The following is a 27,585-nucleotide window of genomic DNA, read 5'->3' on the forward strand; positions in this document are numbered from 1 at the left end:
CACGGGGGAAGTTTTCGATTTCTGAGGAAGGGAACACCTGGATGCGAATCGGCGGGGTCTAAGGTGCACGGCCAGCGATAAAGAGCCGCAAGTTTCCCTATTTTGACGCACCGGTGTCTGCCACAGAAAATCACACGGGGTAAGTATTACACTGTGAGATTGATCTACTTTCGATTACTTGCTTATCTTGATATTTTTGTTTTTCGCCCAGTCTAAGTAGTAATATCTGTACTATATTTCGAAACATATTTTGCTTTAAAGCATTGGATCCCTTTTGATTTTTTCTCCGTGTGATATTTATGGAGTGTCATGGGCAAACAAATAATATCATATCAGTTCGGCTCCTTTGGCAAATGCTTATGCAAATAAGCCATAAATTGTACGATCCGTACGAACACTTGAGTCATCCGCAGTTCATAAACATTCAATTGGATCGAATGGGAAAAGGGTTGTCAGAGGAAGTGCACACCTTGCTCCATTAGCATAGAATTAACCCCGACAACTGTGAGATTGAGATTCCCACAGTGCCGCGGACTTGTTTATTAACATGTGACAATTATGCTAACTGCAATAACCCTCAGCCAACCCTTAGCCTTGCTAAGATTTTCACTTATCCGGGACTGCAGCTCGGGCCCATCCCAAACCGGATGCAATCAGGGATCAAGGGCAAGCACTCTAAGAATATGCTAATTTCATTTGCCACCGACCGTGTAAATTACACTTGGACATGACGCGATGCGGATAACACCTGGGCATCGGAAGGAAGAGGTTCCATAAATGGGAAACGCGGAGGTTGGATCTCATTAATGCCGCGAGGTTTCCCACAGTACTTACCTGGTTTATGTGGGGACATTTCTGGTAGCTTCCCCTTAGGCAATACAGGATTCAAGTTGTTAAATAAATGCTGCTTGAGGGGGATCAACCGTGAAAGCCCGTATTTTGCTCATCATAATTTAATTAATTTAAATGAAACTTTATCACGAAGTTCTGCATACTAGATAAGGATAAATACTCGTGATGGTGACAGTAAAATTACCAATAATTTATTAAACATCATTATAAAGTGTTGTTTGGCGATAGCCAAACAAAAACTTGTTCAAAATGTTTGATTCTTAAATCAGTTTTCAGAACCAATTTCGGTAAGGTATTTCTTGCCTTTTCTTTCGTTTTCTTAAAAAAATTTAAAAAAATCAAGCTGACTGTGCAAATCAAGCTAAACAAAATGGGCTGGCGTGTCTCAACGCTCTCAGATAAGTCCACTACATCAGACCTATTCGATGGCCCAACTCCTCGCCATTCCCTGTTGTCCGGAAGGTACAAACAGAGTTTCGCCTATTTGACGCTAAGGACTCGGTTGCCGGGAATTATGCAGCAGATTATTATGAGGCTAGTATCCGATGTACCAGATCTGGTGAATAAATACGGCGAGGATGTGCGCAAGGATGTCAAGCAAATAGTGGATGCCATTGAGCGCCTCAAGATGCAACTGAACCGGGATCGACAGTTCCTGTTGTTTCACGGTGCTGAACCGGACAAAGTTGAGTGGAATGCCTTCATATCTGAGATGCCACGGCCCAAAAAGTCCTTTTTCCGCGCCTGTTGGCTTCATGCCGAGTGCTACCTGTACAGGCGAATCTTCTCCTTCTTCGAAAACAGCCGCCACCTGCACAATTACGACTGCTTCGACCACTTGAAAAAGGAGGATCTGATGCTCAGCGAGGTGGCCATGGGAGCCCTGGCTAGAGCCACGCGAGGATTGCCCAAGAGCTTCGATGTGTTCAGCAAGCTCCTGCGGATTAACCTGTGGGGAAACCACTTCGAACTGCAAATCGGCGCCTTCGATTTCGCGGAGGAAGATAGCAAGGACGATATAAATGTCCTGGTTAAGGTGGCTGACATCGATAGGATCCTCCTCGTGAATGACACCACTCTGATTTGGAACTGTTTGGTAAAGGCAAGCAAGACCGGCGGGAATTGCATTGTGGACTTTATCTGCGACAATGGAGGCTTCGAGTTCTTCACGGACATGCTGTTACTGGAATATATGGTGGATAACAACCTGGCCACCCAAGTGCGTCTACATGTCAAGGCCATTCCGTGGTATATATCCGATGTTACGCGTGCTGATATTGATTGGACAATAGCGTTTCTGACTGGGCACCAGGATGAGTGCCTTTCTGCGGTGGGCAAGAAGTGGGCAAACCTGATGAAATTCGAGAAAATTGTCATAGCACCTACTTCCCACTTCTGGACTGGACCCCAACCCTATTTCGTAATGGTGGAATCGGATATCGAGCTGTATCGCTTGCTTACCACCTCCAAGCTGGCCATATTCAAGGGGGATCTGAACTACCGAAAGCTGCTGGGTGACTACATATGGGATTCAGCAGAGGAGTTCATCACTTGCCTGCGCGGCTTTAGACCCACCAATATGTGTGCTTTGCGGACTGTCAAATGCGAGGTGGTGTGCGGACTGCCGGAGGGAATGGCGGACTCGCTCTTGAAGAACGATCAAAACTGGATGATCTCGGGCAACTATGGCGTCATCCAGTACACCGATTCACTGAAATGTTCCTGCGCCCTGCCAGGCCAAGAAAGCGGTGAAAAAGATAAACGTATGCCGGGAATGGTGGTGCCTCAGTCTCAAAGGTCGACCTTAGTTGCCAATCACCAATAAATGAGTGCGAATTTGTCAGATGAAAATCGCATGGCCCCGTTACACCCACTCGGAATCGGGTTGGCTGCAGGTGCTCCTCTCTCTCAACAAAAAAGCCCGAGGGATTGTTTGGGCCCGGCTCTAACAGCGACTCTCTTCCCGGCCAATTGCCGCTTGACTAATGCTGTTGTTTTTACAGATGGCGCGCACATGCGCACCCATTTGTCCTGACGACTACCAATTTGGAAATGGAAAGTTGCAACACCGCCGAATGTTGCCAAAGGCGTGAATTCACGGCAGCAAAGAAATATGAAAATTAAATATGTGCTGATTAAATTGATTGTCTCCCGGAATCCAATTTGTCACAGAACTACCGACTTTAAAAATTCAACTTCAGTGCTGTATAGTTAAGTGGGGAAATGTATTTATTTGCTGATCCCAGTCACAGATATTGTTTCCTATTAATTTAGAGTAGTCGACTATTTCTTGATTGCACTTTCTCCTCAGATGGGCAATAAGCTCTATTGTTTGCAACATCTCTCGTGAAGAAAATCGTATTGCTCTACTAAGACACAATACATTTCCCAGGCTCATTTTCCATAACTTTTTCAACCCATTGCACCTCAATAAATATTATATCGATGGGAGACCAAGATCGTTGCATTAGATTTGGTATCATGCAGAGCTTTCTCAGTAATTTGAAACCATACCAAAAAGTAGCGACTAATTGTAAGAATGCTCCTTTAAATGTTGACGAGTCAAATCAAATCATTTTACTTGATTGCCCAATCCAAGTGAGTAAATATAAAAAAGGCAGCGACCTAGAAATATTACAAAATCAAATGAACATTCTCACAGCCATTAAGGAGGTAAATTTGAAAAGACCAACATGAGGCCGCCGAATTCCGCTGCACATTTTCCGCCGTAGATCAAGTACAGTTTCCGAAAAAATCGCTGGCGATTAATCATCAGTATAGCAATGTTTGAGAACTCAACTGATTTATTTTCCCACCAAAATATAAAAGCCACCCTGCCGTCGGACAGGATTTACTGCGCAGCTGCAGGACAACACTCACGAAGGACATCGTGCAGCTTCAATAGCAACAGCCTGCTGCTGGGTGGCATGGGGTGGGTTATTTGTAGGGCTTGTCCTTGAAGGCACCCGGTGTTTGGTGCCCGATTGTTTGCCTGTTTGCCTGTTTGGCTGTTTGGTGCCCGGTAAATGGTACCCGACACCAGGTTGCTGTCAAGCGACGCCTCTTCAGAGCCGGTGCTTTGTCTCACTTGGCTTCCTCGGGGTTGCAAAACTTTTCCCACCATTTCGACCCTGATTTCCACCCCACTCGATCGGGGTGAGTGGATAGTGCGCAGGTATGCAACAGAGGACCAGCTGCCGGCATGCAAACGAGTCCAACAAAGCTTTTGCCACACTCAATTTGCATCCTATTCTGATGGAAAATCACCAAAATCCAGATTACTCTATTTGCCAGCATTCAAATTGGAAAGCCTTTCAAATTATTAAGCAGTGGCAACAAATTGCTGCGGGGAAAAGAAATCTAATGCGGGCAATAATGAGTCATAAGCGACACAATCCACTACTTTGTATATGCAACTATTTGCCTTATCAAACATTGCACCCTAGGAAAGTTCATGGATTAAGTATGCACCATTTACCCCGAAAAAGCTTAATTGTTATTGGCCGATCAAGTGAGTCACGCATGGGTCATACCATTAACTATTACGAAACTTTCAAGCAAACTGTTTGCCAGAGTGTAACAGCTCGATTTATGGTTCACTCTGGACTAGTTTATAGGTAAAGTGATAAGCAGGAAGTACTGACGACGACAATACCACCCGTTCAGCCATTAGCGGGAGCCACCTGAATTATGGGTGAATTAAATCGAACTCGATTCGCGGGCAATTAACTGGGGTATTAGCCGGGTATTGCAAATCGGGGGACTGCAAGGGGACCCCGAAAAAGCAGTTGACATAAACCTTTCGCCACAAGCTCCTCCGCCAAAGGCGCTGACAAGTGGTTGGGTTGTGCCGCAAAAAGGTCAACATTTCGTAATCAGCTTAGTGGCTTTTGTGTGCACGTAACCATAACCATGCCCCATGTCATCCTGTATTTCACAGAAACCGCAAGGGGCTTGCAACGGGCCATACTGTCAACCCGCCAGCGGCACGAGATTGTGGAACAGCGTTTGCCGACCAAGTAGTGATCGCTCGTTGCCCAAAAGGAGAAAAAATGACTAGGAAAACTGCGACTATCACCCGCTAACATTCAAATTCAAATTTGCTTAGGCCCACCGACAAAAATTAGGCGCAGACTTGGGCGCTAATCTGGTTTTAAACTGAGTTTGGTCTGAGTCCAGTCTGCTGCCGCGATGCGGGTGTGTTCCCAACCACGCAGAGTTCCACGTCTTTCTTGGCCATTCCGCACTGAGCGGCCAACTTGGGCCTACCAAAATAGCTAGATCTCATCAAAATATTATATTAGCTTCAATGAATATTTTTAGCTTTAAAAGATTTTGTATTATTCATTAAATCCAATAGAAAACATAAAGTTTTAAAGTTCGAGCTGCGTATGTATAATACCTAAAATGTATCTCATGATTATTATTGAAATACCTTTAAAAAACTTACATAAAAATAAAATGCCTTTAATATTAGAATGAATTATAACTATACAATGATAGATTGTTTTATTGTAGTATTATTATTTCAAAACTATTCTTGAATTAAGTTTAATAAACGTACATCAAACCGATGAAGTCCTTTAAAATAGCCATACTTATTAAAAGTTAAAATAGCCAAGTACCCAAGCCCGGCTTGTTGGCCAGTTACTAGCCTTTTGCCTCACCTCATGTCCAGCAACCAGTTTGCAGGCGAGGTGTGCGAGTGTGGCACCCGCACCTGGCCAACTGCCCAACTTACGACTTTCGGCGAGTCCAACTGACCAGCTGCCAGCCGATTCTCCACTGCCCTACCCACCCTAGTCTCTATCATGCCATCCTTGGCATTTCCCCCTCAGCGGAGTGATCCTGTCTACGACCTCTAGCCAGACATCCTTTTTTAACTAAATGGGTGCGCAAACTTTGTTTAGCAATGAATTATGTTATTACAAGGAAAACTAGAGGTGTGGTTTTCATTATATTGCTATTAAACAAAAATCTAAGTTATTTTATAATTAGCTAGCTTTATATGCGATCACCATCCCAAAAAAAGGAGAAAAACCTTAGATCCTATCAAAAATTAAAATCTATGACCTTCTGCATTAATCTTACCAACGCCTTGATCATTTTAATGTTTTTAATGTTCACTATTGCCATTGATAAGCCAAATGATTTTCACAAGAAATTCACCCGAAAAGCCTATTAAGTATTAATGGTTATTTGTCTGGAACATAAAGATATGAAAATATGGGTTTATGGAGAAATAAAATTTTAAGTTTTGTTTGTTTTGATACTAAAGCAATCCACTCCCATTGGACTTTGGCTGAAAATTAGGAAATTAATTTAATTAGTCCTGGGCGACACTTTGACTGAAGATTGATGGCCCAGTCGGCGGGCCAGAGAAACGCCTTTCCATTTTGAAAATGGAAATACAAAACAGGTTGCCAATCGCTCGATTGGCATTAACAGAGACCCACAGCCAAATACAAATACCCCAAGTGCGCTGTAATTCGTCTACTCAACGCCAGAGTCTGATTTGCTGATTAGCAACACTCTTTCCGTCATATTCTGAAACCCAATTACAACGCCACTGACAAGACAAACGGCCAAACAGTTGCGACTCCAGTCTCCCAGCCTGGGCCACGTGAACACCCTTATGCAAAAACAAATCAAAACAGCATAAAAAGTCGTAAATCTGTGCCGAAAACAAAAAAAATACCAGCCAACGGTCTTAGAGCATGTGCCACAGCTAAAAAGGCGAAGAAAAAGTCTGGCTTAAACCACGGCCAAAAACCCCTAGCCAAGACACTTGGCCACTCGAGACAGCGGCTGCTGTGATAAAATATGAGACAGTGGGGCAGACAGTCAGCGGTTTTGCTTTTTTGGCGGTGCAAAACGTGGGGCAGGCAATGATTCAGTACAAAAGCAGCCAACAGAAAGAAGTCCGCCGAGACACTCGAATATATATGACCCGCCGGACAGACGTCCGAGCACTAGACGCCACCTAGCGAGCGACTGGGGAAACCAACCTGCCAGCCCAAGATATAAATCCACGGTTAGAGATGTGAGGTGTTCCATGATGTGGCGATAAAATAATTTTATTAGAATAAATATATTTAATACCGAACTCTATTTTTACATTAGCGAATGCCTCAACTTTCTGGATTCTAGTTATTCTAATTAGTGTATGGCTTTATTTGAAACAAAAGACGGCGTGTCACGATGCCTTCGCCACCATACTCCTTCGCTCTCTCCAAATGCAGAGTGGGTTCCTTTTTGAAAATGTCATGCTTTTGTTGCTATTTCCAATATTTATTTATTTGCCGGGCAGTGCGCCGATGCATTAGAGGCAATAAAATAAATAAAAATTGAAATTGACCACGTCAGAGAATTTTGGCATTCATAATGCATGAGTTTTGATTTCTTGGCGACGTCGCCGTTGGCCAAATAAAAAAAATAAAAAAAGGTCCAGCGCGAAAAATCACTTAACTTTTTCATTGAATGCGGATAGCAGGATTTATGTTAACTACTCGACTTGTTATAATTGGTATATTAAATGATTTAACAGTCTGCCTGTGCTCGCAGCCCAAACAGAAATCAATTCGCATCGCGAGAGGGTGTAGCATGGGATTTGGATGTGGGACCTGGAATGGAACTCTGACTTCGAATCCGACTCTGGACATTCGCCAGAAAAACTGGCTTAATATTATTTATGAGCCGACTGCTCGCCATATCACGTAATAATCACGCACATAAATGGCCAGTTAAATGCTGGCCAGACCTCTCGGTCCAGTTGCATTTCATATTTCATCTCGGTTGATATTTGCAAAACATGCGCGAGAGTGGCGCAAATAAAAAATTAAGTAATAGATTTTGTCGCTGCGATAACGCAAAAGTGCTAAAATATTTCAAAATGCGTCAAAGCTAATTTATAGATAATTTTTATTTAACAGCGACGAATTGTGCGCGGATTAGACCACCAATCGAGGTACTTTTATGCCTGGTGGGAGTACAGAGTTTGTGGGCTCACCGATCTGATTAAAGTGGCATTTATATGTTAAAGCTTGAGTGATTTAGTGTTTAATATATATTGCTCTTAACATACCACAAGAGTATTTTTGAAGCTTACCCAATACACTTAAATTCGTAATTAAAAAATGAATTAAATATTTATGAGAAAGTTTACCGCACTAAAACTTTAGGTTTAGGTTTCGATGCCTAGCTTGCCATACCTCAAGCAATTCAAGGAAAACTCTACCCAAGTCAGTTGAGCAGTTGGCTTATCAATTGTGCCGGCACAACAGCATCAAACAATTACAAGAAAATTGCCAGCGATTGATGTCCATGGAACGTCATACCGATATCCAATAGCCAAGACCGCATCCATGGCATGTCCGAGCGGAAAACATGCCGTGACTGCCAGGGAGTCGCGGACTCAGTTTCGGATTCAGAGTCAGGGCTGACAGTTGAATCACCTTCATTTTTAATGGAGACAAGTGTCAGTAATTTATGCACAATGGCCCGGCAAAGCGAAGAAGATGCTGCACAAACAAGCGCAGAAATTGATGCACAAGTTAAACAAAATAAAATCGATTGTCGGCCAGCCAGGCGCTCTGGCTCTCCAGTGAACCTGAGCTTGGGGCTCGGCCATAGACTTTGACTGCGACTGAGCCTCGATTCCAGGGTCAGGTTTGTGTGCGCGGGGTCAATGCGAATTGTGTGAAAATGACCGCAGTCGGAGATTCTCTGAGTGTAAGCGATCTTGGCACTTCATTATTCACGCGCGTGCTTCGTTCAAGGCTCGCGGCTGGCTCGAATCTGGACCTGGACCCTGGCCAAGAGTGGCTCTAGGTTCGGTCCCGGCGGAAATGTCAATGGCAAATCACTTAATTTGTATGGCAATTTTCGCCGCTCGACCGCTAGGAGAAAAGAAAACGTGCTGGGGAAAATTGTGGCCAGCGCTCACGATGGTGCAAATTCGATCAAATAATGTACAAACATTATTGTGGATTATCCCAGTGGTGTTTCTTTTTAGGTTTCTAAGCTGTGATCGTTTGTCGTTCGACAGCTAAACTGCCTCGGAGCAGAGGACTCTCCGTGACCTCTCGAGACAGGGTCAGTGAGGTCAGACAAGTGGGATATACGCGAGAATAGCTGATAAATAAAATTCTTCAGATTGTTTGAGTACTTTGCTGGTACTTAATAACTTAAAATATGGAACCCTAACTGTATCTTAGAAAAGAAAAAAATACTTTTTTTTCTGAACTTGTATTTCTTTTATCACAGCTTGACCTATGAAAGAGCACTTGTGGCGATGTCAGGTCATCTTATAAGCTCCACAATGGAAACCGCAGAAAGCAAAAGGGAACATAATGAGCCATGGACAAACTACAACGGTTGCACTCAGGGCTCAGCCTCATCAGTGGCTCTGGACAAAAGCTCTGCGATCCACCCCCAGATGGCCACATGTCAACCCTCTCCTAGCCGCCAGATGACACACCCACATCACAATCCATATCCACGTCCAATGAAGACGCGTGTCGCTGGTCAGCCCACAATGGAGTTGGAAATTTAGACGGAACGATGGAGTTCGCGATAGCAGAACGCGTGTCACACAACAACAAGTCAAACCGGAAGGCAGACGATCCCCAGAGAAACAGAGAAGGAGTACCAGAACCACGACCAAGACCAGGACCACGACCACGACCAGGACCTGCATACTGCTCGAAATGAAGGTGGAACTGCAGAAGGTCGCGGCGCAGCAGAACAAAACGGAACGTGCAAAGTGTGGGTCACGTGTCGCATATTAAGCACTGAACGCTGCTCAAAACGTATGTCAAATGTCCGGGCCATCGGCAACGAGGGGTTAAGCCGACGGGCGCATGAAGCGAGGGGTTAAGCCAACAGGGCGAGGGTGTTCAGGCAGCCGTGACGCCCACTTGCCACACTCACCCTTAGCGCCCAACTCATCCCTCCCCCTTGTTGACTTTCAACTGTGTGGCCAGCGAGCAATTACATGAAACAGTGAGGGCACACTGAAAAAAATACTTATACCCATGTACAAAATGCAGAGCTCTCATTTATTAAATAATTATAGTGCCTTCTTTTACGTAAACTTTTTAACATAATATTAAATAAACATAAATATATGTAAGATAAAATGTAAATATTACATTACTAGATTAAATTTATGTTTATGTATAACATTAAATCCTTTTGTTTCTCTCCGTGGAATGACGTCAAGTAAATAATATCATCAGCGTTTGTCGCTCATTAATGGATCGAACAGAGCGTGGGGTGCAAAACCACCCCTGAGTCCCTTGCAACTTGCCATTTAATTTGGCTTAATTTAATTTTTACTGGTAGCTACCAGAAACTGCTACAGCGGCAGTTTTGCCAAATTCACAGCGATTGTGATTTGACAATTGTGGGAATATGTGTTGGGACAATATGGAATCTGTCATTTCATTCCACCCTGGATTGCATATTCTTATGTTCTACGAGTATTTCACCGACATTGTATTGAAACATGTGCAATGATGCATGGCCACTTTATGAGGGAAGACCATTAGAAGAGCAAACATCATCGTTGGGTTGCAATAATTGATATCTGTTTAGTCACTATTTGATTTGTGATCTACGATCACCCACCCCACGGGGCGAGAAAGGTCGCTCAACGTTAACCGTCAATTGTTTTGGGTCAACTTAGAGCACATATTTACCCAGGATTGGTCATAGAATGAAGTGCATTTCCAATGGGAAATTTAGGGAGTTTTAAGCGTGGGAATTGGAAATCGATGGACTTGCTCTAATGGAACCTTTTATGACTTACTCATTGATTTTAGGCGTGATCAAAACCGGCAAAGTGTGACTGCCTACATGGGAAAAACATCAGAAATATTATTAAGGAAGTTAAAATGTGATATTAGTGATTCTAATAATTTCTGTTTTATTATGGGAATCGTTGAAATTCATCCATCCATTTGGTCCGGTGACTTGTGGGAACCGGTTGGCAATATTCCAACAAGAAAACAAGATAGAATGCTATAGTCGAGTTTCCCGACTATCGATACCCGTTACTCAGCTAATGGTCAGAAACGATTACTTCTGCCTGTTACATACTTGTTAACGAATGTAGTATTCCCTTTTACCATAAAATATTATAAATTTAAAGGCAGATTAAATAAGATAAGATAAGTTGAGTTATGGAGTATAGAACTTCAGCCTTGGGACATCTTTTAATTTCTTTGATTTTCTACAACATCATACAACAGAAAAATTACAAAAAAAGTTGTAAAAAATTAATTTCTAAATTTGAATGCAGTTTTTTAGAGAATTGCGCCAGAAACATTTAGAGGTATGCCACTTTAAAATCCGATTAAGATAAGTTGAGTTATGAAGTTTAGAACTTCGGATATGGGACATTTCTTAGTTTCTTTGAATTTGTACAACATTATACAACAGAAAAATTACAAAAAAAATTGTAAAAAATTAATTTCTAAATTTGAATGCAGATTTTTAGAGAATTGCGCCAGAAACATTTAGAGGTATGCCACTTCAAAATCCGATTAAGATAAGTTGAGTTATGGGGTATAGAACTTCAGCCAATGGACATCTTTTAATTTCTTTGATTTTCTACAACAGAAAAATTACAAAAAAAGTTGTAAAAAATTAATTTCTAAATTTGAATGCAGATTTATAGAGAATTGCGCCAGAAACATTTAGAGGTATGCCACTTCAAAATCCGATTTAGATTAGTTAAGTTATGGGGTATAGAACTTCAGCCTTGGAACATATTTTAATTTCTTTGATTTTCTACAACAGAAAAATTACAAAAAAAGTTGTAAAAAATTAATTTCTAAATTTGAATGCAGATTTATAGAGAATTGCGCCAGAAACATTTAGAGGTATGCCACTTCAAAATCCGATTAAGATAAGTTGAGTTATGGAGTTTAGAACTTCGGATAGGGGACATTTCTTAGTTTCTTTGAATTTCTACTACATTATACATCAGAAAAATTGGAAAAAAATTCAATAAAAATAAATTTTAAAATTTGAATGCAGTTTTTTTAGAGAATTGCGCCAGAAACATTTAGAGGTATGCCACTTCAAAATCCGATTAAGATAAGTTGAGTTATGGAGTTTAGAACTTCGGATATGGGACATTTCTTAGTTTCTTTGAATTTCTACAACATTATACATCAGAAAAATTGCAAAAAAATTCAATAAAAATAAATTTCTAAATTTTAATGCAGTTTTTTAGAGAATTGCGCCAGAAACATTTAGAGGTATGCCACTTCAAAATCCGATTAAGATAAGTTGAGTTATGGAGTTTAGAACTTCGGATATGGGACATTTCTTAGTTTCTTTGAATTTCTACAACATTATACATCAGAAAAATTGCAAAAAAATTCAATAAAAATAAATTTCTAAATTTGAATGCAGCTTTTTAGAGAATTGCGCCAGAAACATTTAGAGGTATGCCACTTCAAAATCCGATTAAGATAAGTTGAGTTATGGAGTTTAGAACTTCGGATATGGGACATTTCTTAGTTTCTTTGAATTTCTACAACATTATACATCAGAAAAATTGCAAAAAAATTCAATAAAAAAAAATTTCTAAATTTGAATACAGTTTTTTGGAGAATTGCGCCAGAAACATTTAGAGGTATGCCACTTCAAAATCCGATTAAGATAAGTTGAGTTATGGAGTTTAGAACTTCGGATATGGGACATTTCTTAGTTTCTTTGAATTTCTACAATATTATACATCAGAAAAATTGCAAAAAATGCAATAAAAATAAATTTCTAAATTTGAATGCAGTTTTTTAGAGAATTGCGCCAGAAACATTTAGAGGTATGCCACTTCAAAATCCGATTAAGATAAGTTGAGTTATGGAGTTTAGAACTTCGGATAGGGGACATTTCTTAGTTTCTTTGAATTTCTACTACATTATACATCAGAAAAATTGGTAAAAAATTCAATAAAAATAAATTTTAAAATTTGAATGCAGTTTTTTTAGAGAATTGCGCCAGAAACATTTAGAGGTATGCCACTTCAAAATCCGATTAAGATAAGTTGAGTTATGGAGTTTAGAACTTCGGATATGGGACATTTCTTAGTTTCTTTGAATTTCTACAACATTATACATCAGAAAAATTGCAAAAAAATTCAATAAAAATAAATTTCTAAATTTTAATGCAGTTTTTTAGAGAATTGCGCCAGAAACATTTAGAGGTATGCCACTTCAAAATCCGATTAAGATAAGTTGAGTTATGGAGTTTAGAACTTCGGATATGGGACATTTCTTAGTTTCTTTGAATTTCTACAATATTATACATCAGAAAAATTGCAAAAAATGCAATAAAAATAAATTTCTAAATTTGAATGCAGTTTTTTAGAGAATTGCGCCAGAAACATTTAGAGGTATGCCACTTCAAAATCCGATTAAGATAAGTTGAGTTATGGAGTTTAGAACTTCGGATAGGGGACATTTCTTAGTTTCTTTGAATTTCTACTACATTATACATCAGAAAAATTGGAAAAAAATTCAATAAAAATAAATTTTAAAATTTGAATGCAGTTTTTTAGAGAATTGTGCCAGAAACATTTAGAGGTATGCCACTTCAAAATCCGATTAAGATAAGTTGAGTTATGGAGTTTAGAACTTCGGATATGGGACATTTCTTAGTTTCTTTGAATTTCTACTACATTATACATCAGAAAAATTGGAAAAAAATTCAATAAAAAAAATTTTAAAATTTGAATGCAGTTTTTTAGAGAATTGCGCCAGAAACATTTAGAGGTATGCCACTTCAAAATCCGATTAAGATAAGTTGAGTTATGGAGTTTAGAACTTCGGATATGGGACATTTCTTAGTTTCTTTGAATTTCTACTACATTATACATCAGAAAAATTGGAAAAAAATTCAATAAAAAAAATTTTAAAATTTGAATGCAGATTTTTAGAGAATTGCGCCAGAAACATTTAGAGGTATGCCACTTCAAAATCCGATTTAGATTAGTTGAGTTATGGGGTATAGAACTTCAGCCTTGGAACATATTTTAATTTCTTTGAATTTCTACAACATCATTCATCGCAAAAAATACAAAAAATTATAAAAAAATTAAATTTCTAAATTTGAATGCAGATTTATAGAGAATTGCGCCAGAAACATTTAGAGGTATTCCACTTCAAAATCCGATTAAGATTAGTTGAGTTATGGAGTTTAGAAATTCGGATATGGGACATTTCTTAGTTTCTTTAAATTTCTACAACATTATACATCAGAAAAATTGCAAAAAAATGCAATAAAAATAAATTTCTAAATTTGAATGCAGTTTTTTAGAGAATTGCGCCAGAAACATTAGGAGGTATGCCACTTCAAAATCCGATTAAGATAAATTGAGTTATGGAGTTTAGAACTTCGGATATGGGACATTTCTTAGTTTCTTTGAATTTCTACTACATTATACATCAGAAAATTTACAAAAAAATTTGTAAAAAAATTATTTCTAAATTTGAATGCAGATTTTTAGAGAATTGCGCCAGAAACATTAAGAGGTATGCCACTTCAAAATCCGATTTAGATTAGTTAAGTTATGGGGTATAGAACTTCAGCCTTGGAACATATTTTAATTTCTTTGAATTTCTACAACATCATTCATCGCAAAAAATACAAAAAATTATAAAAAAATTAAATTTCTAAATTTGAATGCAGATTTATAGAGAATTGCGCCAGAAACATTTAGAGGTATGCCACTTCAAAATCCGATTAAGATTAGTTGAGTTATGGGGTATAGAACTTCAGCCAATGGTCATTTTTTAATTTCGTTGAATTTGTACAACATTATACATCAGAAAATTTACAAAAAAATTTGTAAAAAAATTATTTCTAAATTTGAATGCAGTTTTTTAGAGAATTGCGCCAGAAACATTTAGAGGTATGCCACTTCAAAATCCGATTAAGATAAGTTGAGTTATGGGGTATAGAACTTCAGCCAATGGACATCTTTTAATTTCTTTGAATTTCTACAACTTTATACAACTATACTAACTGAGCCAATTTAAAACAATTTAATTATTTTCTTAACATTTTATCAATTAGTTTGTCCTAGTTTTATGTGCGGAAGTGAGACCCATCAAAAATTGATCAATCGAATAGATTTTCTGGACGTGCCTTGCCATTTCTTGGCCCCAAACCCCAAACTTATTTGCCAGCCTGAATCCATAAAATTAGCACTAAATATTGTTCGCTTGCTGAGCTCATTAAAGGCCGAATCTATGCATGCAATTTGTGGCTAATGTCTTAAGCCCTAGCCACAGAGATGGGAGGGCCAGGGCCATGGCCAGCTAGATAGCCAGCTAGCCAGCTAGCCAGTCAGTCCGTCAGTTTAAATGGCCCATCTGAAAGCCGAGACCATTACAGGCCATTACAAAAAGGAGTTCGAACGACGAAGAAATGTTAAAAGCAAGTCCAAACTAATTTCAAGCACCCTCAGGTGATGAAGACAATTAAATATTCGTGATTTAACGATCACTTTGCAATGCTCCAAACTGTCAGGCAGTCGGGCCTGCTCAGACGTTCCCAGTTCCATTCCGCCAAATGTAAATGACTTCGAGACGGACGATGGAGCCCTAGCTAAAATTTCTGGCGGCCAAGATAAAGATCACACAGTGGACCTGGCCAAAAAGAACTAAAGCAGCCTCTTTTCTCCCTTGTTTTGTTTTAATTTTTTTTTTGGTTCCGTGCTCATCACGAATTTTCCACCGAGCTAAGAGGAGTAAACCGAAACAGGTTATGGCCAGTTTTCAACTTTGTTGTTGCCAATTTGCCTATCAACAAGCGATCGATTAAGTACGCCTACCAAGCCGCAGTTCGGGATTTGGGACTTAGGATTTGGGAGTTGGGAAGCCTAACGTTTCGTCTGCTACACCGCCAATATTGGTCACAAAGTCAAAATGTTAATAAATGCAGTCGGTCCGCAGCTGAATCTGAATCTGAAGCCAAGTAACCGGCTGGCGAATTCTGATTTCGAGACGACCCACCCACCCACAAGTAGAGAGTGGTCAAGTTAAGGCTGCCGATGCTGCGGCAGCAGATTCCAATCAGGTGTAATAATTCTTATTGGCAACGCTTCGTCGAGAAGACTTTCTTTTAATATGCCCCGACGACTGAAGACTGGCTGGCGATGGACTCGTGATCCGAAAGCGGGAGTAAGCCGTTCTGAATATGCCACTTCTACTACATTTTCATCCTGCACCAAATTTTTTTTAGCTAAAATGTTTAAAGAATTTAAATTAAGTGTAGCTACAAGCTCATGTAGCTTCCCAAAGTGAGAGCTGATATTTAAATTAAAAGAAACAAAAACGAGACAAGTTTTTAATGACCCTACCAGTACTCTTTTCTGCAGCTGACCCTTTTAAGAAACACTAATTTCTTGGTGTTGGTAATCCAACACCTAAAACTATTAATTAATTTCGTAGGCTTTTACATCTTAAGGTGACGATTTGATTTTGAAAAACCCATTAAGATGGCTAATAATTTTAATGGCTACTTAAATGGATATTAATTAGCATAGGAACCTGCAGAACGCCGGTCACGAGTCCATCTCCTTGGCCATATTTTACTGTTAGACGCAGAAGAGCTTGAATTGCAGTTCTCTCTTTCACTCTGCGCACTTCACGATTTTTGATTGATCGTGCATACTAAACTATAAATCCATCGTGATACATTGGGGCGATCAGGCGAGCCAAGACGGACGTTCGAAGCTCTTGGAATGGAAGGGGCAATGGTTTGGGCATAGTTGGGTTTGAGCTGGAGCTGGAGCTGGAGCTGGTTGCCCGCCCGGGAAAGACCCATTTTCATATTAGCAGAGCACACACATCGAGGGCTCTGCAAATTTGTGGCATCAATCAGAGGCGGCTAATGCAGGCCGTTAATCGTTTCTCAGTCGACTGCACTTTGCCTAATTTTGGGTGCGTTTTTATCGCACACAGCTGCTGGAAGAGTTTTATTGGGCATAAATATCTTTGGGGTACAACTAATTAGTGGGTGTTTGTCCCAGGCAAGGTGTCTCATCGCGCCCCATCACATCCCTCAAGCGGATCGGATCGGTTCGGTTCGGATGGGGTGGAGCAATGATGTTAAATCAATTCCCCCAGCGATGTCGCACTTAACTTTCCCCCTTTTCTCTGTAGGTATTTTTGGCGCTGCCTCTGAAGAATTATTGAAATTTTTATATCGCCAGTGGGCTGCTCTGCGTCGTCCGTCGTCTATTTCGATGTCTGGCCTGGCATTAAATGCGATTAAATTGATTCCCCAGCAAATGCCATCAAATCGCCGCGTTTGACTTTGATTTTATATCTTCCCCATCGCCGGAGGCTTTGTCACCTTTCGCCTAAGTTCTCCAAGAACTGGGGAATCTAGAGACCTCCCTTCCGTTGACGGATTGTCCCGTGCAAGTTTTACTGCACTTTGAGAGTAAATCTGTGGCCGTCGTAAAAGTTGTTTTTATTCTTTTAGTGTCCCTGCACCGACTACCAAATCCCCCTACGATGGCCCGTTTTATGTGTGTCGCAACTAAGCCAAATTCAGCGATTATGGGCCATCATGAGTGCGTTTGCAGCTAACAAAACATAACATATCGATCGAGACGGGGGTATAACACTTGGACCGGCTAAGCCCCGATGAAAACATGACGTTTATGTCCTCTTAGAATGGAAGGTGGGATTCCGATGCCTATTCTCGAGAATTATTTTGTAAATACTGGTATTCTTTACTTTAAATTAGGGATTTGGGAAGCTTTTTCCATTGACTACAAGAAACGCATTTTACACAAAAGCTTACGAAATAAAATTACCTGTGTTTCATGTAGTAAAAAGGATTTCGTTTTAAAATCAATTAAGTATGCTATGTCAGCAGAATTTTCTAGTATTCTATATCATACAAATTTTTAAAGAAGTACCATTATTATAAACAAAGCGCAGAGTACAAAGTAACTTCCAGTTATAGGAAATATATTTTCAAATAATATAAATAAGTTTATATTTTATGAAATTAAGCTATCAGACTGTGTAAAAATTCCTACATGCTTGTGGGAGTTCCTCAATTTATTCTCCCTTTCATACCATTAAATCCTCATATGAATTTGAATCATCTACCCGTTGTCGCTGCTTTTCCAGAATTTTCCCCGGCAAAATTTCCACTGACAGGCTCATTTGTTGCTGGTGAGCCCTGTCTCCCCAAGTGTACGCCGTAACTTTCACAATCCGGGCCTCATTAGCCCGCCTAAGGCAGTGATAGCTGCCAACAAGTGTGTTGCCTCCCGATCCCCACTCCCGATGACAATAGCTTTCAAATGTTTCTAATTAAAAAACCGAGCCCAGAGACAATACAATGCCAAGGTACAAGATCGCCCAAACTCATGATGATGGTCTATTTTTGGTGCCAGCATATCCATATCCAGCTGCCGGAAAACTCGCTTCTCCGGGCGCTTAAGTCGCCGTGAAATGTAATGTGACCGTGGCGGGAGGAGCCGCCCTTTTGCTCTAATCATAAGCATTTGGCTATGATTTAGTGCCGCCCAGACTGCGACACGTGTTCCGGGAATCGAGGGGAGTACGGGCACTCGATTCCAAGGGTCGGCGTCCTTTCAAGCTGATTTTTCACACGCCGGGCCCAATTCCACGTGAGATTTTTCGATGAGGCGTTCAGTCCTCCTCCCACCGCAGGGCATTATTATAATGTTTAGCTCGGGGCCATTTTTTGGGGTTTTCCGTAATTCAATAACTCACTTTGCCGCATGCGGCAGATACTCGTTTTTTTGGGCGCCTCCAAGTCGACATAAATTGAGTTGCTCTAATACAGTGTATTTACTACAGTGGCCGCTGGGACATTATAGGTATATTTTATGAGAGCATGGAAAACATTAGATATTCCCATTATTTAAGGGGTTTTTTGTCACTTAATTTCTTCTTTTATTTAAATTAAACAGTTAGTTTCTCAGTTAGTAGTGGTAATTTGAAAAAAGCTACAAATATTTTCAAAAAATACCTAGCACGAGCAATAGTTTAACAGTTATAAAACTGCTGCTTTGAAGTAACCACTGTATTTAGCAGTACTTATCAACCCCTTATCAACCCCACGCAATACCAATTACCAACGAGTTGACTGGCTAATTCTGTTTGCTTTCGGCGGCGCCCGTTAAATTAACCCCTTCGCGGAGTCTGGTGGCACACTTTCGCCCTAAACAGCGACATAATTACCACGACACTTCACACAGTTAATTGCCAGACCAGTCTAGTCAGATATATACTTGTACGAGTATATATAGTACACCCCGCTTTCAGAGTTAAAGGGTTCCGCTTCATTGTTTCCATTTGGCTGCCAGCGGGCTGGTGAATCGCCTCCATATGAACCGATGGTCCGTGTTTTTGTTGATTTTAGCAACTTTATTGACGTTTAACACGTCGAGTGGTCGCGAGGGTGCTGCTGGTTCATAAATGAGTTAACAACAGATGTTTACATCATTTGTATTGCGTCCATAAATGCTAACCCTCTAAAATGATTTTAAATGGGGCTGTGGAGAGCATAAGAATGGCAGTTAAGATGCAAGCCACATTACTTCAAAATCAAATACGAACCGAAAAAAAGTATCTACAAGACTTGTTTGTTTAACTATCTGTCTTTGATCGGCGTAACCAGAATCGCAAGTTCTCACGTTGCTTTTGGCCAAGGCAAAGCAATTAAAATAAACCAATAATCGATTGCATTTAGCAGACCTAGCCCAGCCAAAACGTGCATTTAATTGAGGCTGGTAGCAGATTATATAAAATTATATTTTAAATCAAACAGCAAATAACGGAAACCGGCCAAAAAATAGCCCGCCGCCAAACAATTTAAGCCACCCACTCGAAGCGAAGGACGTGGCAGTTGCAACTGCGGCGCCAGGGGCCAGATTATAACGATCTCTCAGTCTCCGAAACCCAGAAAGCTCAAGAAATCACCGTAAAACGGGCAGACAGCCAGCCAGGCAGCCAGAAAAACAGAAACAATGCCAGTTCGATCGAAACTTAGCGACAGTCGAAACATAACCCGCGGGCTACTCAGACTTAAATGAAATTGAAATGGCCACACAATTATATTTTTTGAAACCGTTTTTCTACCGATTTTCAAGAATGGTATTGGCTCCAAGTGCTTACAGCATTCGCCAGCTGATCGAGCGATCAAACCGATAGGAAGTGGCTTACAGTTCCGAACTTCCTCAGCCAAAGAAAAGACTTCGCCGATATGATTTGTCGCCCATTTAGCGGATTATGATGCCGCCACCGATGATGCAACAAAGCTGGCCCAAAACAATGGCCACTGAGCACGTGCAGACCTTGCCATAATTTACAAATCCACTAACGTAAAACGTTGGCAACGAGGCGGTAAACGGGGATCCAAAAGGATTGGATACGAAATACCCTTACATAATGTTTTAGAGGCAAAATATTTGGACTATCATCTAAAATGTCTATTAGAAACACCTATTTTGATGGTCAATCGCAAGGAGTAAAAGGTTCGCAAAAGCTAAAAATAAATGAACGAACTTTTCGTTATTTATTTTGGAATGATATAATACTTTATCGTACAAAATAATGATTAATAGTTTAAAAGACTTTTCATAGAAAGGGTATTGTTATCGAAACCAGTAGATGGACAAGCATAGGTTTAGGTAATTTTGCGAACGCTTTTCCTATCTGCAACTCGTTTGCAGCATCTTGCATTATTATTGCGCTTATTATTATTATTATTTTGATGGGGCCTCCTTTGCGCCTTTTGTGCTGTTGTGGCTTCGAAGCCAAAGTTAGTATTAGCGGTGGTCAAAACCGGAGAGACTTGCATTTGCATCTGCCTTTTTGCATCTGATGCCCGAATGGCTCTGGGGTTGGGTGTCAAAGTTCAATCAAATGAATGGCACCCACAACGTTTAATGTCTTTGATGGTTTTATTAGTCGATTGCCGCCGACAGATCAGGCCAGACAGACCAGCTCCACTGACTCATTAGCCATTGTTGTGATGAAGTTGTTTGGTTCGCTTTTGGCCAGCCAGCTGCGATTTTGCCAACTGATTACTGAGATCTGCAGCATGGCTTTATTTTTATTGCATTTACTGGTGTGCAATTTGCGGCCGGCCACAAAAAGTTCAAGGTTCCGAAATTAAAAAGTAGCCCAGCCAGGCGATTGAATCGATCGATGATGATGGGACCCCAAGGTTGCCACGCATCCTGGGGCGGTCCACATTTTGTTGGTGGGTGTGTGGATCGGCGGAATGTGGGTTGAGGTCACTGGGTGGGGACTTCAGCAGAATGGACTTGGTTAAGAGACCTAAAGGTCTACTACTATGGTCAATGCTAATAAACTATTATACTTTAATATATTTTTCAGCAGGGAAAATACATATGCGATAACCATTTTACTAAATTAAAATCCAACCGTGACAATCAACTTTACTATTTATTACCACCTAGAGAAACCACAGATGTTTCAAGAACCATTAGGTTTTCATACTCAATCCCCAAAGAAACCGCACAAAATATACATTTCCCAGTCTATTTATAATACCCATACAGCTGTAGATTTTCAATTTCTACGACTTGGGTGCTAAACAACCCTTCCCATACCATTACTTCCGATATTTTCCGAGCCCAAGAATAGCGCACTTCCTCCGCAGGCGGAACAGGTGTGAGGTAGGTGGCTCAAATCACAAACGCGTGTGCGACTTGTGCCGGATCCTCGTCTGCGATCCGTTCGTTGGTCTGGGGATATATAGGTAGCTGGGCGGACCGACGTCGACATCGGTAAGAACAACACAGACAACAACATTCACTCGAGTGACACCTTTTCGACCAATGCATCTGCACAATTACGAGCGGAGCCAGAGTATCAGATTTCTGGAGAAGGCAGAGCCACCAGCAGAAAACTGAAAGCCGACGACCAAGTACCGAAAACGGAGAACTCCTTTCTTTTACGCGCCACTGAGAAACGGCACATTGCACATGTCCATGTCTATGTCCATGTCCGTGTCCGTGTCCATGTCCTGAGCCTGTCCTGAGCCCTGGAAAGGAGTCGGGGCACTGGGACACAATGCTGCAGAGCTACAATCACAATCCCAATCAGTCACCCCCATCAGAAAGGCAGCCTCTGAAACAAAAGGGCTCTGTGAGTGCGTGCGGGCTAGAGACGGCAGCGTGAGGAGTGAAATTAAAAATGTTAAGGAGTCCTGAAGACCTATTGAGTAAAATAAAATTTGTTTAAAAGATCTGCCTTAACGAATTTGTAAATATCTGTGTATTATCAAATCATTTTATATATAATTTGTTTGTATAAGACACTAAAATAAAAAATAATTTGAACTTCGTCCAAAATCGATATTAAAACGAAATAAATAGAACTTCAAAAATAGGGTTTTAACATACATATATGTATAAATTAAAATGTAATTTGTTATATTCCGAATTTGATTTGCATACGATTGAAAATATTAAAATATGTTGGTATATATTACAGCAGCACATCTTCAATTGAGCAGAATAGAGCAGATGCGATAGTCTAAGAAACTCAAGTCGCTTTCCTAAGGACCATCTCTAACTGTGTCCTGGCCTTAGGTGCGGGTGTATCGCCTTGGACCCGGTATTGATTTCATGTTGACGCTGCAATATTTCTCTTAATGAAAACAAACAATGAGACGCTGATGCGGAGGCCACGGGCCAGAATGCAGGCAGCTGGCTCGCAGGCAGGAGGTTGGATGGCTGGCAGGCTTACAAAGTGCGTGTTATTAATATTATTGGCCCACAGGCTGCTCCCGACTATTGGCCACACAGGGCGAGCAGGGGCCAGTTGAGCGGTGCCCAGTTGCCCAGTTGCCCAGTTGGCCACTTGGCAACTGGGCCTGCCGAGATGTGTGGTGCCAGATAATTGTGGCGGGCAGGTCGTGCCAAATTCCACACGACGGAAGACAAGACCATCGAGATGGAGCTGGAGTCGGCGGGGCCAATTTAAAACCAATTTAAAGTTTAATGAATTCATAAAGAAATCAGTGACTGCACTTTCAAAACATAATCTGCCGACATTCCGCCTTCTCCTCATGGCGTGCCAAATCTCATAATCAGTCAATAACTTTTGCCGCCTGCAAGCACGTGGCCCTGCACTTAGAAAAAGGGTACACTAGTTGCTTTTCGACTATTGCAATACAAAAATAAGTGCAAATTATAAAAAATTAATTGCATGAAGTTTCTGCCTACACTAATAGGTATGTGTAAAATAATAGATATGCATTTGAAACACCCATTCAAGAGGTAATTAAATGTGGTCATCACGTGTAAAAGCATTTCAATTCTCGCACAACTGAAACCAGGGACTCCTAGAGGACTAGTTTTCTTTTTCGGAGGATCGCAACTTTTCCCCGAGTGTGAGTCCTCCGACATTGGCTCGAACTTGGATCTCCACTTGGCCGTATTTTATGGGCAATCGAAGAGAAATCAATGGCAGTGCCTGCATGCCATTAACACGAAAGTCGCCTCGATTGCGAAATCGGTTGAGGCCATCGCGAGGAGAGTGGAGACGAGTACGCCGGCTCCAAAGAATCTCAGATGGACGAAAAACCCATACCCAGACCGAGACCCAGCCCGAGTCCCAGTTTCACAGTGCCAGTCTTTGATTCGTTAAACAAATTTTATTATTGAACAGATTTCCGAAGCATGACAGTTATTAATTGCAAATATCGCTTAATTCATCGCTTCAAAACGACAACACATCGCATAGTTCGGGCCAATCCTCCAAACAACCTGTAATCACGACACGATTCAGGCCAGGATTTCGATGCGGGGAGAGGCTGTGGCCAAAGTTATGGCCAGGTTGTGCTGGCTGTGGCTCTGATTTCGCCGGGTGAGCGGCTGGGATCGAGGATGTATGTAATTTACATGGTTGCATTCCATTGACACTGATCATCAGTTAATTTGTTTCTTTATTGCCCGTATGGCTAAAAGTGAATGCGAGTCGTTTGTTTTCGGCAGTGGGACACTTCTTATCCACCGCGATCGGGTCGAAGAAGAAGTGAAGGTAAAAAGTCCCGCCTGATTGAAAGATGGCAATGAGTTATGGCCCAAAATCCGATCAAATTGCACAGAGACCCAGATCGCCGAAAAACAAATCGAACGGCTAAAACAAACTAAGACCCCGAATTAATACTAATTGGACTGTCACAATCCATTTGGCAGGCTAAATGCCGGTTGTGCCAGCAGCCCCACATGCATCTATTGGATGCAGTTTCAATTTTTGGATACAGATACAGATACAACCACCCACCGCATGATCGAATCATTAGTGAAAGGTTTTAGGGCACTTGATCGATCGGGCCGGCTCGTTAGGCCCCAATAAATGCACTTAGCAATCGAATACAAGTCAAATATTTTCACAACCAAACGGACTTGCCAAAAGATTGATTGTGTTGACTGATGGTGTTGTGGATCGTTCGCCGCAATTGGCCATATTTTCTCCACTGCAACAGTGGCAACTGCAACCTCCGACTTGCAGATATCGTGATGGCCCCGTTTTATTGATGGATTAAGGGCGATTACGCGATCGTTGTCCGATTCCAGTTAGCATAGAAAAGGCAAAGTGGCTGAAGGGCCCAAGTAGGCAAAGCAGCAAAAGCTCTCGTTGTTTGCTGAAGACCACAAAACCCCGATCCGAAGATGCCGAGGATAGTACTCTTGAGGGAATATTGCGCAATCGATAATCATGACATCGGCGGGCCCGGGCCCGAATTGAGCTGTCATGTCAGACGGCAGTTAATCAATGCGGCCCAGCGGAAAATACATAATCAAATTAACTGCCAGAAGAGAAGTCCGAGTCAGGACAATGCTGCAAATGTAGGCCACAACGGAACGAACAAGACGATTGTTGTCTAGCAATCTCTGGGGCTAGAAAACAGGGTATTAGGTGGTAAGGAGGTGATGGACTTTGAGCGGATGCTTTTGATGCATGCATAGAAAATAGCCTGTAAGTAGAGCTATCAAATTCAATTCAAGTAATATCAAGTTTAATTACGAGTAAAACTTAAAATAATTCAAGTAAGTGATTTATGAAATATTTGCTAAGTAGCTTGTAAGTTCTTTATTATTCTTAACCATTCCATTCCATCCACGATAATTGGAATCAAACTGAGAACCAACCATTCGAATCCGCGATATCTAAGATTGCCTCGATTTAGAGGTCCGCTTGGGGCGGCAAGTGACTTGATTGCTGGCCATTGCCCGGGGTCGGGTGGCGGATAGGATTCGGGTTGGGATTGGGTAGCCGATGGAAGACCGGATCGGGGTTGGGGTTGGGGTCCAGCAGTGGCTGACTCAGTTCAAACAAGTTGCTGGCGGGAGTTATGAAATAATGCATTATAATTTGCAGGCAATTGGCTGGATGGGAGATGCACCTTGTGGTATGGGCATGTTTGTTTCTGCCCCTTTTTCCACCCGCTCCTCGCAGCAGCACTTTGGCTCCCTCTTTGTTTTGCATAATTGTGGGAAACAACCGGCGGGTTTTTTTTTCGGCCATTCGAGCTGGACTTGCTAAGTAGGCTAAGGTTCGTTATAGCATACCTGGCCACTGACTCAGCCCCTCCGATATCCGTACCCATCCAGCCTTCTGGTATTTGATAAATTGTGCTCCTGCTATCGAGGGCTATCGGAACGACGAAGTGCAGGCAGCTATCGAATGCGATCGCCGTTGAATCGCAGTGATTAATACAGAGTCACAGAACGGAGATGACGATGCCTGGGGAACAGGTTTCCAGTGCATCCACTGCACTTGGCGCCAAATTCACGGCATATTTATGATTCCAGGGATGAGAAAGCTGGTAATAAGGGCTCATTTATAAATTGCATAAATAAATGCCCAACATAAAATGATTGGAATCCTTATACAAGCCGAATAAAAACATTAAACTACTATTTGTTATACTATGTATTTTCATCTAATATGAAGCCCACTTAAACCTCTTCCCTGACTGACTGCCCTGTCACCTCCACCCGATCTCCACCACACACCCAGTTACCATACCATCCGCTCCCAACCGATTCGATCCGATTCGATCCGCCCGGAGCGATCCTCATTAGCCTTGCGCGCCTTGCTCCGTCGCTCGCTAATCAATTGTCGCCGTATTAAGGTCGCACTCCACTGCCTTTTTCAGTCGCTATCAGCACTGCCATCCCATTTTGGCGCTTCATTTAAATCATAAAACAAAGTGCGAGTCCGGATTTATTTTGTGAGATGAGCGACTGCAAAATGCGCTGCATTTGAGGGAGTAGGAGAAGTATAAAGGACATGTCGTAACTGAAATAGCAAGCATGTTAGTTGGTACTTGGAAGTCCAACAAAGTATAGTTGATATTTGGCACCATATGAGTTCTTTTGCGGTTTTAGTATTCATAAATTGTGCTGTGGAGAAAATCAGAAAAACTGATCAACTGGATGCTCTACACAGATTTCGCAGATTCACTCAAGTGTGTGACAGCTTGCATTTTCGGTCGCCGTTGGCTTGCCTTTGCTTTTGCTAAATGCGACACTGAGGCTACTGTTCGTAATGGTGTTGGCATTAAAATGGATTACACACCGAAAGCGGCTGCCTGAAATTAACCGAAGTATCTCAGCTGAACAACTGAACCGAGCTGAGCTGAGCTGAGCTTTCGCCCGGCATGGCCCACTCCCCAATTGGCACCTGTGTTTTTGGATCCCCGATTGGAGTTGGAGCTGCAGTTGCCAGGCAACCGGACTGGTTTGCGGAACAGATGAATATGTGCAAGGCGAGGTTTGCACATGGAAAAAAGGTGTTCCTTGTTGGTGCGTCCCTGTCTGCGTCTCGGTGCTTTAGTGCAAAGCGGCATTTATTCACGGCATTTCGATTTCAATTACGATACAAATTGTCATTAATGTTGGAAAGTTGTTTTCGCAATCGTCGAGCGGAAGATAGCGCCGCCGGATCGGAGGAGATCGCGGGCGGTTAGCCATGATTTTGATGGAGTGGATAGGCTTAGAACCACGGCCAGGCCAACGCGACTATCAACTGAACCTGTGTCACAATTGATTGACTTTGCAGCAATCGCAGTTCGGGCTCATAAAACAAGCAGCTCTCCCCCCGCCGCGAGTGGCTATTAAATGCTCATAAACCACAATTATAATTTCCATATCTGTTGCGCTTGTGCACCGAAAAACCGCACCTCAGATTTACTTGACTTGCCACACGAAATACGAAATACGAAATACGAGTGTGTGCCAAGAATTCTTACTCATAAATAAAACATTTTTAATTTCCCATAATTTTCGACCCGCAGCGCACCGCGAATTTCTCGTGCGGGGAGTGTGTCCGATTCGAACAATATATAGAACGATCGATGAAGAAACCCCGGTTCCCGAACTCCAACCCCAATCGTTATTTAAAGCTACACTTAAAGAAACAGTCTGCGCTTTCTTCTGTATTCATTTTAAAAAGTGCTTTTGCACATTTCCATTAATATGTACATATGTTCAAGAAATGTAGGTAAAAGTAGTAGTTGTAGTAATTAGGGGTAGGGATTTTTCTTCAGTGCAGGGCCAGTGCGACTAACCTGCGACGGCATCTTCAGGCCAACCCAAAAGAACTTCCTCGACGAACGGCAAACACGGGTCACCGTTATGCCCCAGTGCCACCCCCACCACCACTCCATAACCGAACAGAT

The 27,585-nt window shown here is 41.6% G+C and overlaps 1 protein-coding gene across 1 annotated transcript; it reads left to right on the forward strand.

Annotated features, from left to right (window-relative positions):
* The first annotated feature begins 1,093 nt into the window (after positions 1–1,093).
* On the forward strand, positions 1,094–3,026 carry LOC6542346 (protein-glutamate O-methyltransferase). The gene has a single exon (XM_001968932.3). It carries the CDS (start codon positions 1,223–1,225, stop codon positions 2,675–2,677), a length of 1,455 nt encoding a protein of 484 aa, XP_001968968.1. The 5' UTR covers positions 1,094–1,222; the 3' UTR covers positions 2,678–3,026.
* The last annotated feature ends 24,559 nt before the right edge of the window (positions 3,027–27,585 follow it).

This window comes from Drosophila erecta, unplaced genomic scaffold (assembly GCF_003286155.1).
Source record: "Drosophila erecta strain 14021-0224.00,06,07 unplaced genomic scaffold, DereRS2 tig00000055-arrow-pilon, whole genome shotgun sequence".
Classification (NCBI taxonomy): domain Eukaryota; kingdom Metazoa; phylum Arthropoda; class Insecta; order Diptera; family Drosophilidae; genus Drosophila; species Drosophila erecta.

What these genes read in the sequence shown, in the direction of transcription:
- LOC6542346 (XM_001968932.3), top strand. Translation starts at nt 1,223, where the DNA reads ATGGGCTGGCGTGTCTCAACGCTCTCAGATAAGTCCACTACATCAGAC.